Source organism: Dysidea avara, chromosome 6 (genome assembly GCF_963678975.1).
Source record: "Dysidea avara chromosome 6, odDysAvar1.4, whole genome shotgun sequence".
In the NCBI taxonomy this organism is placed as follows: domain Eukaryota; kingdom Metazoa; phylum Porifera; class Demospongiae; order Dictyoceratida; family Dysideidae; genus Dysidea; species Dysidea avara.
Genome location: NC_089277.1, coordinates 32,353,942 through 32,370,663, shown reverse-complemented (window position 1 = coordinate 32,370,663; position 16,722 = coordinate 32,353,942). Strand labels below are relative to the sequence as shown.

At 36.4% G+C, this 16,722-nt stretch overlaps 1 protein-coding gene and 1 pseudogene across 1 annotated transcript in view; both read left to right on the top strand.

Moving 5' to 3' along the window:
• LOC136259407 (26S proteasome non-ATPase regulatory subunit 10-like) overlaps nucleotides 1–14,855 on the top strand; it is a 35,752-nt gene extending 20,897 nt beyond the window's left edge. Inside the window, exons 3-6 of the mRNA XM_066052897.1 lie at nucleotides 5,697–5,795; nucleotides 10,559–10,657; nucleotides 12,268–12,348; nucleotides 14,850–14,855. Of these exons, the coding sequence (XP_065908969.1) occupies nucleotides 5,697–5,795; nucleotides 10,559–10,657; nucleotides 12,268–12,348; nucleotides 14,850–14,855 (285 nt within the window). The remainder of the gene's footprint in view (nucleotides 1–5,696; nucleotides 5,796–10,558; nucleotides 10,658–12,267; nucleotides 12,349–14,849) is intronic.
• LOC136258366 (zinc finger BED domain-containing protein 4-like) lies at nucleotides 6,513–8,172 on the top strand (annotated as a pseudogene).
• Nucleotides 14,856–16,722: the final 1,867 nt, after the last annotated feature.

Below are 16,722 nucleotides of genomic sequence, written 5' to 3'. Positions count from 1 at the left end.
CAAAATCTGTTATACAGCATTGGTGTACCTGCAAGTGAGCTGCACAACATGTATTTTACTTCACATTTATCACACAGCTGCCCATCATCTTCTATTGTGAATTTGTCATTTTAATCCTTTTCTCATTACTTCGTCACACATGTACACAACTTTTCCAGCCAGCATTTTGTTTTTGGAAGTCACATTCCCACAAAACTCTAAAAGTTTCAACAAACGAAATAACACTGTTTGTATGAATTTGGGCTGATAGTACCAATAGTGACTTCCAAACACTCCTGCACTGATCAAATATACAAGGGATGGTATGTTCAACTTCTGCTAGCATAATAAAGCAATAATATATTTTTTTTTATTAAAGTGCACACACTTACACTTCATCTGTATTTTCAGGTACTTCACAGACTTTACCTGAGCCATCATCAAGTTGCAACACCATTGCTGCAAATATCAAACAATCTTACATCATATGAAGTGAGGTCAGAAGACTTGGACCCACTGCTGCTGCTAGTAGAAGAGTCATCGCTATCACTGTTGATTTGGATGAGGAATTGCTCTAGAAGTTCTTCATTACCCAAGTCTCATCCAAGTACACAACTGGTCTTCCTTCAGTTCTGTTGCACTTCATTCATGATAAATATTTATGACGTTGATGGACTATGCAGGGCTGCTCATAGTATACCCTGTGTATATGTGTAGTGACATAAAGCACAAACTGTTGCAATGCTAACCTCTTGTCATTAATCGTCTTGTACTTAAATCCCATATCGCTCAACACTCTTTTAAGCTATGTTCTACCCCCAGAGAAACACCATCATTCTTAAGTTTGGCCTAAGACGGAGTATGTGACAAAGTTCCAGGATTCAAAATTTAACTTACCATAATCTTTTAGAGTGATAAATTTTCCTTCCTTCCTACAATGAATGGATCTTCCATCTGATTGCTTCTCAGTTGAAACTGTCTGCATCAACACAGACTTGTGAACGTTTTTACCTGGCGATTCCATTGAGCAGTCTTGTGCAAAGTGCTTTTTGTACCTTTACTTGGCATAGATAAGCCGCCTTTCTTGTAGTACTCCATTCTAACCCTTACAATGGATATCTTTGAAATCCCTGTGTGGCATAATGTATGCCAAGACCCAGCAAAGAAGGTATTATTGGTGACCTCTGAGATTCTCTCCTTGATGTTGGCAGAAAAGTTACACTTCTTCGCTCCTTGTTTAAGGTACTCCCATAGTTTCATAAGTAGATGCTTCGTTTGGCTGTTTAATCTCTTTCCAAGGGAGTTTAATTCGCACTCGCTGATGCTGCACTGGATGACATATTCTCAACAATTAAGTGTGCACCTGTAACATGAGCTTACAAATAAATGCATCATGAACATCATGTTTAAAGCCTTTGATCTTGTATGGCTTCTTAATCAACAACCCAGGATTTATCTCAAATCGTACAAACTATAGCTAACTAGCTAGCTATCTTATCATAGCAAAGAAATGACTAGCACAAAGCTAATCCACCAGACCCTTTAATCGACATGACAGACATGTGAGGCTATGTACATTAATGTAATTAACTAGATATCCCCATGAGTCAGTATGATGGTCCCAAAACACACTTCATGGTCTTGTAAATTGTGACCATGTGCTGTTTTCATTGGTGTTTCTGCAATGTATGTACTACACATCAATTCATGAAATTAAGGAACATCAGCCCCATGAAATATTTTTTAAATTATCTATCCAGATTAATCATTGAGACTGTTTTATATGTGGTCATGATTCTTAGAAGTGGTCTTAATATAAAGGTGGTCCTTGTAAAGAGGTACTCATTATTAGTAATTTATACGCTTTGACCCCACAATTTCATTTTTCAATTTCTAGTGCTTCCAATAGGCCTTTCAATGTCCCACACATACATCAATTGATAAGTACCTGTCTATTCATGTATACGTGTCTGATAGCACCAAAATACTGTAGATAAAACATTTTATTTGCAGTACATTATTAAACATGTGAAATAAACTACTGCAATTTGGTTTCTGTTTGTGCAAAAGTATATATTTTTGTATAATAACAACTGCTCTATTAGAGTTGTTTGATCTTATGTAAAAATTTTGGTGCAAGAGATTTTCAGACAAATTTTGCTTCCAAAAATTATTTTACAATGGAATAAAAGTAAATTAAGGTAACACTTAATGATACTTAGTGCTTAATATGTAAGGAGGTACTGATTAGATAATGTTTGGACCAATTTCAGTTTTAAATTTCCAATGTTTACACTTCTCCAAGACAAGTTATAAAACATACAGTATTGTACATACGGTACTGTATGTACTTTTCTTGTGTTTACATGTAGCTAATCGATTAATTGGAATAAGAATAAAGTAGGCTTGCATGGATTATGTCGGCATCATTTTGGGCATAATAGGTGATGAAAAGCATAAATTAATCACCTAGCATAATGGAGCACAATGGAAAATTTCTGTGACATGTATATAACTCCTGCTAACCTGTTTTGGACAGTGAAGTGATTCCTGATGAGTAGTAACAATGCACTACAGTATTAGGAATAATGTTACTCTCGACAAAATGAATGTTTTTCTAGGGTCAGACATGCAGCTAGTACAATGTTTAGTACTATGTATAAAGTGTTATAGCAAAATAACAATTATAGCTAGAGTTTGTGAGTTCTGAACTGTTAATATTATAGAGTAGGGCTGGGACGAATATTGAAATTTACCTTTGAATATTCGCTAATAAAATGTTCAAACATTCGAAGCTTCGGTGCTGGCTTTCAAGTTACAGGTTTTCTTGCATTTATGCACATCCTTCTTAAGTTTTACCTATTTAATAAGTTTGTAATCTCTTCATTGGTTTTGTCCAGTATGTGAATCTACAATGCTCACTAAGCTCTCAAATTCCAAAAGTAAATCACCTGGCCCTCAAGGTATTACTAATGAATGTGAGGTTGCTAATACCATAATTAATGGAATAACAGAACCACTTAAGAACATGATGGAAAACTTAGTAAAGCCAATTATTGAGAGTCTTGAACTATTAAGAGGGCCTTCAAGACCTGCACAAGCTGACACACCAATGGAGACGAATACAACGTCCGGTGATGCCAGACCTTCAGTAATGAAAGACACTCCTGCACAAATCATTGATGGATCGAGAACATAGAAAATGTAATGTTATTGTTCATAATATGGGTGAAGAGTCTTCCACTAAGGATCACGAAAAGGTTCATTAGCTATTTGAAACAGAATTCAATGTACCAAAGTCAAGTGTAACTAATGTGCTGCGGCTTGGAAAGCCAGGTGGTAGTAAAGCAAGATTACTTTTAGTAACACTAAGTGATGAGCACCACAAGCGCTTAGTTATGAAACAGGCTTCTAAACTCCGAGCAACTGAAAGATGGAATAACATCTATGTAACACCAGATTGAACAATTAAGGAGCGGGAAACCAATAAGGCACTTAGAGAAGAACTAAAGCGACGCAAGGACAACGGCGAAAAGAACCTAATAATCAAGAGGGGAAGAATAGTAACAAAGAATGGTGCTTCCCAGTCTTTCAATTGACTAGATAGCAACAGTAATAATATAGCTAATCATAACTTAGAAATTCTTGATTTATGCCTCCAAGTAATTTCCACTAATGATCATAACCACTCATGTATTAAAATTACAAAGTCTAATAAGTGCAGATCTCTTAACATACTATCACCCAATCATTTAACGAAGTGATCCTTCCTAGTAACTGGCTCCAAGCTAATATCGTACCTGTTTATAAGAAAGGGGATTGATCCATGCCAGTAAATTATAGACCCATCTCACTGACATCTGTATGCTGTAAGGTGATGGAACACATAATTTTCCATTCTATAATGTCACACCTAGAGAAGAATAACATACTTTCCAACATGGATTCAGATCAGGACACTCATGCACCACCCAGCTGCTTACCATTATTGAAGAATTAGCTAATAGTATAGATAGCCACGAACAAGTTGATGTACTTTTCTTAGATTATGCTAAGACTTTTGACACTGTACCCCACCAACGCCTGCTTAAGAAACTGCAATATTATGGAATTAACGACAGGATACATTGCTGGATTTCTGAATAGCTGACAAAACAAACACAAAGAGTACTGTTGAATGGTAACGAATCTGATTTTGTTTCAGTTATTTCTGGTGTCCCACAAGGTACTGTATTAGGGCCTCTTTTGTTCTTACTATATATAAACGATATTAACAGTAACATCTTGTCATCTATTTGACTTTTTGCGGATGATTGTGTTGTCTGCCGAACAATTAGTAATGAAGATGACGTGGTTCTGTTGCAGAAAGATATTGATGAAATTTCTAGATGGGCACAGAGGTGGCAGATGAAGTTTAATATCAACAAATGTGTCTTACTGAGATTTACGAGACATCATCTACCTCTCATAAAATAACTATACTTTAAACAACCAGACCATCAAATCCAGCAGCACATATAAGTATTTAGGGATACTTCTAGACAATTCATTCTCATGGGCACCTCACATTAATAACATTACAAACAAAGCCACCAGGATGCTGAATTTTATAAAAAGAAATCTAAGTAAATGTAACAGTAAGGTTAAATCAGACGCTTACACAACACTTGTGCGACCAATTCTTGAATATGCCACTCAAGTCTGGGATCCACATCAACAGAACTTAATTTACAAACTTGAAATGGTTCAGGGGAGAGCAGCGAGGTGGGTGCAGTGAGATTACAGTTTTAAGAGTAGTGTAACAACAATGTTAGATGATCTTAATTGGACCACACTGGAACAGAGACGTGAAGTATCTAGATTATCTTTATTTCACAGAATTACTCACCAGCAGGAGCCAGCATTACAAATACCCAATTACTTTCTGCCACAATCCACCAGCACAAGACAATACCACCCACTCAGACTCATACTGCCAGCAGCCAACACCAACAAATACCAAATGAATTATTTTTACAGAACTATTAAAGAATGGAACAATCTACCCTCCTTATGCTATGACAAAGACTTTGTAATAAATGCACACACTCTAGCTAGTTATCTGTAAATATCCCCAAACCATTTTTATATCTCTTTTCTTTTATTGGATGTAATCAGCATTTTGCTGCCTTCCAATTATCATAATCATAAGCATTGGAAAGTGCATAGCAGCAGTACTGAATGACGCGATCGATCGATTGCAAATGGGCGTGTCTGCTACACTGCAATCTTGCATAGGTAAACACCGAGTAATGACTAAAAGTACGCTTTCCGTGCATTATCTATCACTTTATAAGGTGTTTTAAGGCTGCAAATATGGTAGCAAGCTGAACTGCGATGGTTTTAAAAGTGGGCGTGGCACATGAAGATCGATTGCGAAGAGACGAACATTGATCACGCAAGAGGATTAAGCAGCTGCAATAAAGAAGACGACGTATATTTGTAATTCTTTCGTAGACTATGAGTGCATTACGAAGCTTCGAAGGATACTTTTATAATTCGAAGTTTACTTAACCTTCGAACCCACGAAGCATTCGAAGCTTCGTCCCAGCCCTATTATAGAGTACTATAATATCGAACTTTAAAGATTGTTTCAACCTTACTGTGATGTTACACTAGTATAGAGTATGTTATGACATGTTGTGATTATACTACGTAATTGTTATCATTTTTTCTAGTATGGATGGACTGCACTACATCTTGCTAGTAATTCTGGATACCTAGAGGTGGTCAACACTCTACTAAGTAGTGGAGCTAACATATTAGCTACTAATGATGTAAGTATAGTACAGTTACCACCAGTATTATTATGTACTTCTCACATGATCACTACTTCATTATTTTGTTGCTAACTGTCACTACATTACCAGAGGACACTACATTCTTATCACCCAAGTTGGATAGAGTGAAAATTGAACTTGAAAAGCTGAAATTGGGTAAATCTTGTAGAATAGGTACTAGTGCTCACCTCTGGTTATCTGAGATGTCTATGAGACAAACATATTATGGTTTGGTCTCAATTAATGAGATCTTGACCAGGCATGGGGCGAAGTACTTTGGTACTTGTACTTAAGTGTACTTAAGCACACCTTTTAGAGTACTTGTACTTATACTTAAATACTTTTTGTACAAATGTAATGTACTTGTATTTATACTTAAGTTCCAAGCAATGTACTTAATGTACTTAGAAGTACTTATAAGTACTTGAAGTACTTTGAAGTACAATGAAGTACATTTACATGTATACAAACCATGCAAGTGAATAAGTTGTATATTGGCTCAAAGATAATAATTATGTTCCTGGATATGGGATTTTAACATGGTCAGCTTTTGCTTGAAGTTACCTGCCACTTGCTGAGTTTGCTTTGAAACAGTATTTAAAAGGTTTTCCATCCAGCCTTCCCCCATCATTTCTCTGATGATCTTGGAAATAGTGGGACTGCTGTTGGACTGTCATAGTTAATTTTATTAAGAAGCAGGCAGCTATGGCAGTTATGTCAGCTAAGAAGAAGGTTCCAGCTGTGCTCAAGCACTATGAAGTACCTAAAGTCTTGCCAGCAGAGAATTTTAAGGCTAAGTGCAAGTATTGCACCAAGGAAATCACTGGATCTGTTAGGACTACTACAAATTGGTGGAAGCATATGGTAAGAATGCTGTTTATTGTACTTGCCCATTTTAAAATCTTTTAATAGAGACGAGTACACGCAACTCTTTTGAAAGAACAACAGGATGAAGATGAATTACAGTCAAATTCACAGCAAACATTGACACATTTACTGCAGCCCCAAAGAAAATACAGCTCACAACACCCAAAGCAGATTTTAGTAACTGATGCAGTAGTCGATTTCGTTGCAGATGACCTCATTCCTCTGTCTGTAGTAGAGAACAAGCGATTCAAATCACTGTTAAGGATCTTAGATTCTCAGTACCAGGTGCCAAGCCGTAAATAATTGTCCACAGTTTGTTGAAGAAGAAATATGATAAGTTAAAAAGTAGTGTACTAGACAAGCTGAAGAAGACTGATACCATCAACCTAACAATTGATCTCTGGTCAAATCGACAAATGCGATCTTATTTGGGCATTACTGGGCACTATATTTCAGATGACTGGAACCTTGAGTCAGTTATGCTTGCATGCAATCAAGTCAGTGGAAGACATATTGGTGATAACATTATGATGTGGTATGATGAAATCTTTTCTGATTTTTGTGTGAGGGAAAAAGTGAAGCACATAATCACTGACAGTGCATCCAATGTAAAGAAGGCGTTTTTGACTCTTCCAGGTTATGAAGATGTTGAAGATCATACAGCCAGTGATGATAGTGAGGCTGAAGGCGAGTCAGAGTTTGAGAGGTGTGATAATGTTTCCCTTGATGAGAGCCAAGTCTTATTTGAACATCATGTCTGTTTTGCACATGTGTTGCAGCTAGTGGTAAAGATGGTATGGCAAAGGCAGGTCAGATCAACACAGTCATCAAAAGGTGCTCTAGTTTGGTATCATTTGTGCGCAGGTCAACAGTAGCAGCTGATGTCCTTAAGGATGAAACTAGGCTACAAGCTGATAATACAACTAGATGGAATTCTCAGCTTAAAATGATACGATCAGTGCTTGCTGTTTCAGATTCGGTGTTGTCACAACTTGAAAATGCTCCCAAGTTAACTACTCATGAAAAAAACCTGCTTCAAGATATAGTGGAAATTCTAACTCCTTTTGAAGAGGCAACAGAATTTGTTCAGGTTGGTTGTGTTCCATCTGCAGGTTATGTTTTACCCTGTATTCGAGGATTATATCATCACATTGAAAACATGGTGTCCAAATACCACTCTGGATTAGTTCGTGGACTTAAACAATCATTACATAGGCGTATGCCATATCACGAGGAAAATGAAACATACATTGTAGCTTGTATCCTAGACCCCCGTTTCAAGCTTAGGTGGTGTTCTGATGATGCTGAAAGAGAAAGATCTTTGGATTTGCTTAAAGCAGCGTTAGAAAGATTATCTCCTGCTGCGTCAACTGTAGCTGTCCTTATGTATATTCTAGACATCATGTGCCCACAACATGTGACAAATAAACTAAACATTCATCAGATAAATATTCATCAACTCAAGCATCAACTATTCACAGTGTGTGCTAACCCAACACATGTATAACACAACCACTCAAGAATATCGCAGCTGCTTCCTTGTAATAAACCTCAACCTATACAGTCCTTCACCATTTCCACCATGCATCATGTGCACAATTAATCACATGATGCAATACTGGTTATTTGATTGCTGTAATGCGTGTGACTCTCAGTAGTATAAATTGCTTCACATTACTTCACATTGTGAGGTGCATTGGAAGTTTGTGCTTATGGTGCACACTAAGGAAAGTATATTATACAAACTGACCAGGGAATTAGTAATTCTCTGCATGCCCATCATTATGTTTCAGTCTTATAGCTCATGGTTACATATTAAACCATAGCCAGGGTCAATTACTTGAATGTGCTACTCAAGAAAAGAAACTACAGTAGAACCTGTATTAACAGTCACCTGAATTAAGCAGTCAGCCATGGTTACAAGGTCTCAAATATTTAGCCATACACAAATGTATGCATGTGTTTTAAGTCTAACGTGTGTAATGGCCAGAAACAACTAGTACCAGTGTTGAAACTGGGTCACTACTGCTGACCCGGATGACCCACTGACCCGGATTTACCCAGATGATAATTATAGCTGAGGCGTGTGATAAGATCTATGTTCCTGTTGAGTAAACGAACAGTTATGTGATAACTAAACCAGTATAAGTTTTAATATAATTTAAATCAGTCAGTGGGTTTGGTTCCACGTAGCTACTGTGAGTTTACAGACAGCAATTGGGTGTGGCTTCATGCATACCTAGTATTACAATTTCCCGATATATTAAAATGGTGTGGCTCGAAAAAGTACTTATCCTGCTGTAAGGCTAGGCTATATGCAACTCATACAACAATCGATTAGTGGGCATGGCTCCACGTAAGCTTGCAGACAGCAACGGACACATTTCCACATCGTGAAATGAATAATTTCGTTTCTCACGTTATCCAATCCGGGTCAGGCCCGGATGACCCTGAGAAAATGTGACCCGAATGACCCGACCCTGTTTCAACACTGACTGGTACAACAGGAGCATCAATGCATTAGAATTGAGTCTCATACAGTGGTCAGAATATACATAACTAGCTACAGTATCTGCAGAGAAGAGTTCTTTTTAGTTTTAAAACATGCATTCGATGTCCAAATCTTTAAGGAATTTCTAGTACAATTCCTGCACCATTATTGTAATGTTCTTCTGTTATAATATTTCACAATATGTTACATCTTCATCGTGGTAAAAAGCCATTCTTGAAGATATTGTTTGGTACATGACCAGCAGTGCAGCCATCTTGATGATATCAACTAAATGTTTGTCATGACAATTATTCTGCTCCTGTTTAACAACCAACACTTCACCAATGCTAGGTATCCATAGATGTTGATTTGCATGGTAACCACAAGAAACTGAACTAAAATGAATGATTTGCTTGTACTGACAATCCATATTGTCCAGTCACGAGAAATACAGCTGCTAATAACGAGATGGTAGACTCATTTACTTTACAGCTAAGAGAAGAAACTGTTTGTCATTGAAGGACATGGATGTACTTAGACTACGTACTAAAATATCACATAAAGTAGACATCTAGAGAATTAGCAAAAGCGTTCAATTGTGCAAAGACAAAGGATGAAAAACTAAGGATTACAAGTGAAATGAATACAACCATCCTCAGGCTAAGGCCCGACACTCCACATACAGATCACCACTGGCTTGGGAAAAGTAGCCAGCAAAATCAGACCACTCAAGTCTAGCTGATTTTGATTGTGAAATTAGTTAGTTTATTCATGTAACTTTGTGTTCTTGGTCAAAAAAATTGAATCTGCTGACATGGGCGATAAGACCAGTTTTCCCAGATCCAGTCACATTGGTGACTGACAGTAAATGTAGTACTCTAATGAATGCAAGGACATCAGAGTAGGCATGACCAATGAGGCCAGCACTTCACCACTTCTTTGATCAGTGTCCAGTTTTATTATTAAGCACCTAGCTAACTAGCTAACAATAGCTCGTACTTTGCACAGCCCAAAATTAGTATATCAAAAGTAATTCTCAAAATTTCCTTGATGCCGTACCCTCAGATCCTCCTACACTAAGCCTTATTTACTACTTTCACTTTTACTCTGATGCCCTTAAATGAATGTAATAACTGTTCATATTATTGTTATATAGCTCTCTGATAATATGTTTCACCTGCTCAATAACTGTACAATACACAGTCCTAGTAGTGTAACAACTATTTTGTGTACTGTTGTAGTTGAAACATTAATTGAAATATTTCACCACATGTCATAAGGTATCTGGTATAGTTACATATCAGTGTACAACATTAGGTGGTTATGATTATGTACTCTATACCAGTATACAGTATCAAGTGTGGTAGTTAGTGGTACATGTGATAATTGTTTATTGTTATAGGTTGGGGATACTCCACTACACTTGGCTGCTTTCCATAATCAGTATGATGTGTGTTTAGTACTGCTACAAAATGGTGCCAGTGTGAAAATGAAGAACAAAGTAATTAATGTGTTAGTTTGTTACATTTTTCACTGTGTGACCTTATTTATGACATCATTAGTTTCTTCTAATTAATTAATGTGTTGAAATTAATTTTTAAACAATGTGCTTACCTGCACTCAGTACTGATAATAGTGTCATTATTGAACAAAACAATATAAAAATAATTTAGGATTGTATGTTTAGCATGTATCTCACTAATCATAAAAGGAGATATAACATGTTTGAAGCCAATGAAGAGGTAATAAACATGTTTCTAGTAAATTTGTCAACTTGGAAGTCTTGTGGGTTTGTTATTGTTGAGAGCCTTAGCATGAGATATGTAGTCTAGTAGCTGCTGTAGTACTGAACTTCTGTATTTTATTTATTTATCTCTTTATTTTTCTGTAATTGTTTGCAATAGAAATACACGATACAAAATGTTGTGCAATTAGTTGGATGATGTAATGCAGCAAAAGCTATGTAGCTGTTGTACAATCCACTACATGTGAGGAGTTGTTTGATCTGGTGAACATTATTGTTGTTCAGCAACACTAGTAGCCTTACAAAAGCAGTGGAATTTAGTATTAAAATTTTAATTAAGGATGGTTTGTGGTGGCCATACAAGCAATCTTTCAGTGCTAGCCTACATGTGCTTGTCAGTTATGAAAGTGCAAAATGTATTTATAATCACGTTTTGCCAGTATTATATTTGACGTGAGGGATGAATGAAGCTTTATTAATAGCTTAAAGCATCTGTTTTACTGCTGTATGTACATACTTGAGTAGAAACAGTGTGTACATTGTGTTATGACATTGTAACCTTCTTTTGTGTTCGTGCATTACCCTGGTGTATAGTTCGAGCTAAAAAAATCTGATCAGTTACAATTGTGATAAGAATAGTGAAGCATCTGAGTACACAATACAATGTGAAATTTAAAAAAAATTAATGAGTAAGGTAAAAGGATGAGTTAGGCCAAGTTCTATTCAGGCCTCAAGACTAGCTAAAATAAAAGGAAATCCACAGCACAGGTCTTTATTCAACACCGTTGAGTTGTGTGGTCACATACAGCCACTGACCAGAGCTCAATTATGGCCCCAGACCACATGTATGGATTACTACTATGCTTGGAAAAAGCAGACCATTCATGTTTAGCTGATTTTAATAATGAAATGTCATAATTTAGTCATGTGGCTTTGTGTTCTCTTGGCGAAAAAAAGCAAATCTGTTGTCACAGGCGATATCCAGTTGCAATGGCCTACACATCATGATCTAGATATATCTCCACCACAGTCAATTTACCTGAAAAATAAACACCTTCTCTATATCTAAATATTATTTTCAAAACAATCTATGCATATTTGTAATACACGTGAGGCATACCATGAGCATGCATATCACCTAGTCATAACTTATGTGTAACTACATCATTTCAATTGGGCTTCTGGAGAACATCAATGAATGACAGTGAATGTGTCACTGTACTAAGTGTGTAAATATGAAGATGAATGTACGATGATGTAATTTATTTAGGAATGTCTCAATATGTAGCCATGATTCTGAACCAGAAATAGTGTGCATATATATCTGTTGATGTGCAATAAATGTCCATCTCTATTTCATAATGTAGTACAACGAAACACCACTTGACATTGCTAAAAGGAGAGGACATCATAAGGTGGTACAGTTGTTGGAGTCATATCCACAAAAGGTTTGTACAGCATAATCATATATTGTATACAACTGAACCTCTGATCTTTTCATTTGGACACCTCTGTTGTCCAGTCAGCTCAAATTAATAATTGGCTGACCCTGACAGTAATAAAGTTTGAATGAGATCAAAGCACAAGGAGGAAGCCTAAAGGATGCTGTTTACCTGTTAGGTGGCTTGTTTATTTAATAACTAACATTTGATTGCTGGGTGATGACACAGTACACTTTACAGCTCAAAGGAGTGTGACAACAAATATTTTGTAGTAACTTTCACACTGCCTAGTAAAGTGCATAGCACTAACTGAGAGAGATATACTTATAGTCTGTTCACGTTCACCTGAGCCCTTGTTTCTTGTTAATAACTCTTATTACATTAGCCATGCAGCTGCCCAAACATTTAGTAGTGTTGTGAAGCTACTGGAACTGTTAATCAAAAAAGTGGTTTGAGAACAAGTGAGTTATGAGGCTTTAAATATATCCCATAATTTAGTATGGACCATTCAGGCACACAAACATGTTTACAACATGGAAACATGCTTGTTCCAGTACAAAACTATTGGGAGTGAACACATGTTCACCTCTTTGATATTACTATATTTGGTGGGCACAGGTGACAGGTGAACGGTACTGACTATAGTGTACAGTATTTAGCATGTATGTCTTAGTTATGGACATTTTTGAGGTGTAGACTACAACAATGAGAGAGGTTCCACTATATACATGTGATCCTTGTGCTGTGTGTCTGACACTTGATGTTGTAATAATTATGTATTTGTTTAAACCATGTTCATATATTATGTGTCTATCTTGGCAAAAGTTTATACCACTTCTGAATTTCTTTACATATTTTATCTATTGTGTCCAAAGAATAGATCACTAAAGTTTCAACTTGTTGTGATACACTGTTAGTGGTTTTAAATTATAGTGCTAGACAGTAGGAAGAGAAACAATATCAATTTGTACTGTGACTATACTTAAAATAACCTACAGGCACTTACATTCATAGCTGTAACTTCTAGTCTAGAGCATTGGGATGGATTGGCAGACAAAAAAAGCTTAGTTTTAGCCTCTACGTAGTCACTGGTGCATATACATTATGAAGGCTTTTCTTTGAAGAAATACGTGACAATCTGTTTATGTTTATCCAAATGCATGTGAAATGTATATCATTACTGCTATATACAAAACAATTTAAAACAAAGCTTTTTGAGCTGTCAATGAGCAGGTAAATAAGATGGTGTGCTGTACATGTTATTCTGGGAAATAATTGCTCAAACATGGAAAGATACCAACCTACCCAATTTGGGATATTTTGCACATGCATTGCAGTTTGTTGTGTGTGATGGTGTGTTGTCTCAAAGAACTGTAATTGATGTCCTTACCATATGTGACCAGGCCTGCAAAAACAGGGCATGTGGGCACAAACTATACCCTGTCACACATCAGGTCATATCTCAGTACTGGAGAAGAATATTTGCATTCTGTAACTTGCATCATAAAGCCAATTAAATGCTTACTAAGACCTAAAATTTGCATTGCTATAGCATAATGATATAAAAAGTTCTGAGTAATGGAAGCTTGCAAAATAGGCACAAATCATGTTCCCGCATGCCCTATTATTGCAGGCCCAGTCACATATGTAGAAGCACTGCTGGCCAATTATTAAAGAATTTAGGCTTGAGCCAATTACACATCGAAAATATCATTCTTTTAGCAGTGCTGACATACCCTATCACAACCACCTGCAGATGAGATAGAAGGAAATAAACTATGGCTTTTAGCTCTAAGTGATGGTGTTGGTAGTAAGTCATCAGTATAATTACTGGTAGGTGTCCACGAATCATGAAATTTGTCCAAGAATACAGGACTTCAAGCAGCGACTTTGATCCGGTCTAGTACAACAACCATTAAGGCACAAACTTGGGAGATTAGTTGGGCTTTATGCCAGATATTTCTACACCAATTTTCACATGATTCCACTTAGAAGTTTATGACAATGAGTGTCCGAGTATGCATGATGTCAAAGAATGGATAGTTTAATAAATTTAAGCTATGCATGATGTACTCAGATATGACATGTGCAAAGTGTGTTATCTCGTGTATACTGTTACCTGTGTTTTGCTGTTTTCTTGTATGTACACTAGCTTGTTACTGACCACACTCAGCCATTATTTTTCCACGGCACTTCAATAATAGCTGTTCTGTATTGTGATCATTTTCCTAGGAAAAATGGTTAAAGAGAGAAGTAAAAAAAATTGACTGAGCCCCGAAATTAAACAGGACATAAAATTCTTCTTCTTTTCCAAACTTTCATGACTCATAACTTTATAGCTACATATGCCATCTTGCTATGGTAATTTATTTCAGCCCTTATCTAACTCTTAATAAGCCTCACAATACAAACTACAGGATACAAATACTCTAATCCAACACTGTGATATGACCTGTTGTGTGACAGTGTGCACGTGTAGTTTGTACTCATGTATCCTGTTTTTGTAGCTCTAATCATAAACAAGCATTGACTCTTTCCTTTCACAAGAAACTGCACTTGTCTATTGACCAAACTATAAAAAAGTTCAGTAAAACTCAAGTATAATTCTTGTGTTGCACCGATACCCAAATTAGTCAATTATTCCAATAACCGGTATTAAGCAACAGAATTAGTCGATACCAATAACCGATCAAATATACACTAACACTCATCTTCATCATTGTTAAATGACTCATATTAGTGACATAAGTATTGATATACAGCTCATTCTAGGCTAAAATGTAAAGTTAGATGTATACCACAAGTAAACGTTACTCATGGTAAACAGGGTTTAAATACATTTTACTATTGCTATACAGCTGAGACAAGTGGCTGGTACTAAAACCTCAGTTTACTGTTGAGCATGGCCTAAACCCTGACAGTGTATTATGGGCATGGCTTGTAGTCACCACTAAACCATCAACACATAACTTAATTAAAATGTCAAATAACTTATGTCTAGCCTCCCCCACATCATTATACTACACAGTGCAGTGAAATTAACATCAGCTTTGATTTAATCAAAACTGATTAATCAGCTAGTAGCCAATATTGGCAGATACGCAGATACACCGATTACTGAACCAATTATCAGTGCAACACTAATAATTCTAAAGTACCATTCATGTTGAAAATTATTTTCTTGACTTTTGGCTTTAACCGAGTATGAATATTGGAGTAAAAGCTAGTAGACATACAAACACTAAACCCACCTTAATTGCATTTATGTAATAAATTTTTCTATGCTTGTACTTTATAATTCACAGTAGATAGCCAAATCACTCTTATTCTATCATGGTGCCTTGCATGATGCCTGAATTAGAAACTACTCTGAAAAAGAACTTCATGTACTGCTTAGCATAGGTCACTCATTCTGCAGCTGGTGGTATTAATCAAGGGCATGGCTTGACATGATGCATGAAGTGAGGCATGTAGTCTGTTTGTCAAGCTACTGGTGTAACGTGCATAAATTACTTCACTAAAACTATTTCCCTAGAATACTTGCTTGCACAAAGTCTCTGAACTTTAGTAGCTAGGCCACTTATATTAGACTAGTGTGATCATTGTACAGCACAAGTGGCCTAATGCATGTAATGCAGTAAGTTGTAGACAATTTTATAGAGGAGTTTATAATTCTAATTAATAGAAACATCATGTAAGGCACACCATGATGGAGAAATCTTTGCAGGACTAGTTGCTGTAATATGCAGAGATGTCCAGTTCAAGTATAGTATGTACAAACATCATAAAGTACATGATTCCATGAGACGTTGGATCCCAGTTACAGTGGCGCATCCAGAGGGCACATGCTCCCCCCAACCCTCCCAATCCCTTTCAAAATAATTGCATATAAGATCGAGATACTCTAATAGAGCAGTCAATCACTCTAATAAAGCAGTCACAGTGTTCACAAGGCAGTGTAACATACTTAGCTATGAACGAGGATCTGAATAAGGTTCTTTATATACTTTATAGTATACTAGCATTGGTACCTGCCCTACGTGCAGGACACTTTCACATTAACCACCATCATGTAAGCTTATTAATTTAAACACTGAACAGCAGATTTGCATGTAAGCTAAACCAATAATTATCCCAATTATGTGGTGCTGTCCTATCAGGCAGGCATTGTAATAACATGTTGAGTATTTAAAGTAGTACTAATAATTTTCTTGTAGCTATACTGCAAGCAAAGGTTTGAGCAAAATTAACAGTTGCACATTTACTGGCTATAATTTAGGCAAGTAGTTATTATAGCATCACAAAGAATTGGAGTTACAAAGACAAGGCACTTACTCTAATAAAACACACAGAGAAATGAACATTCACCCAATTGTCCTG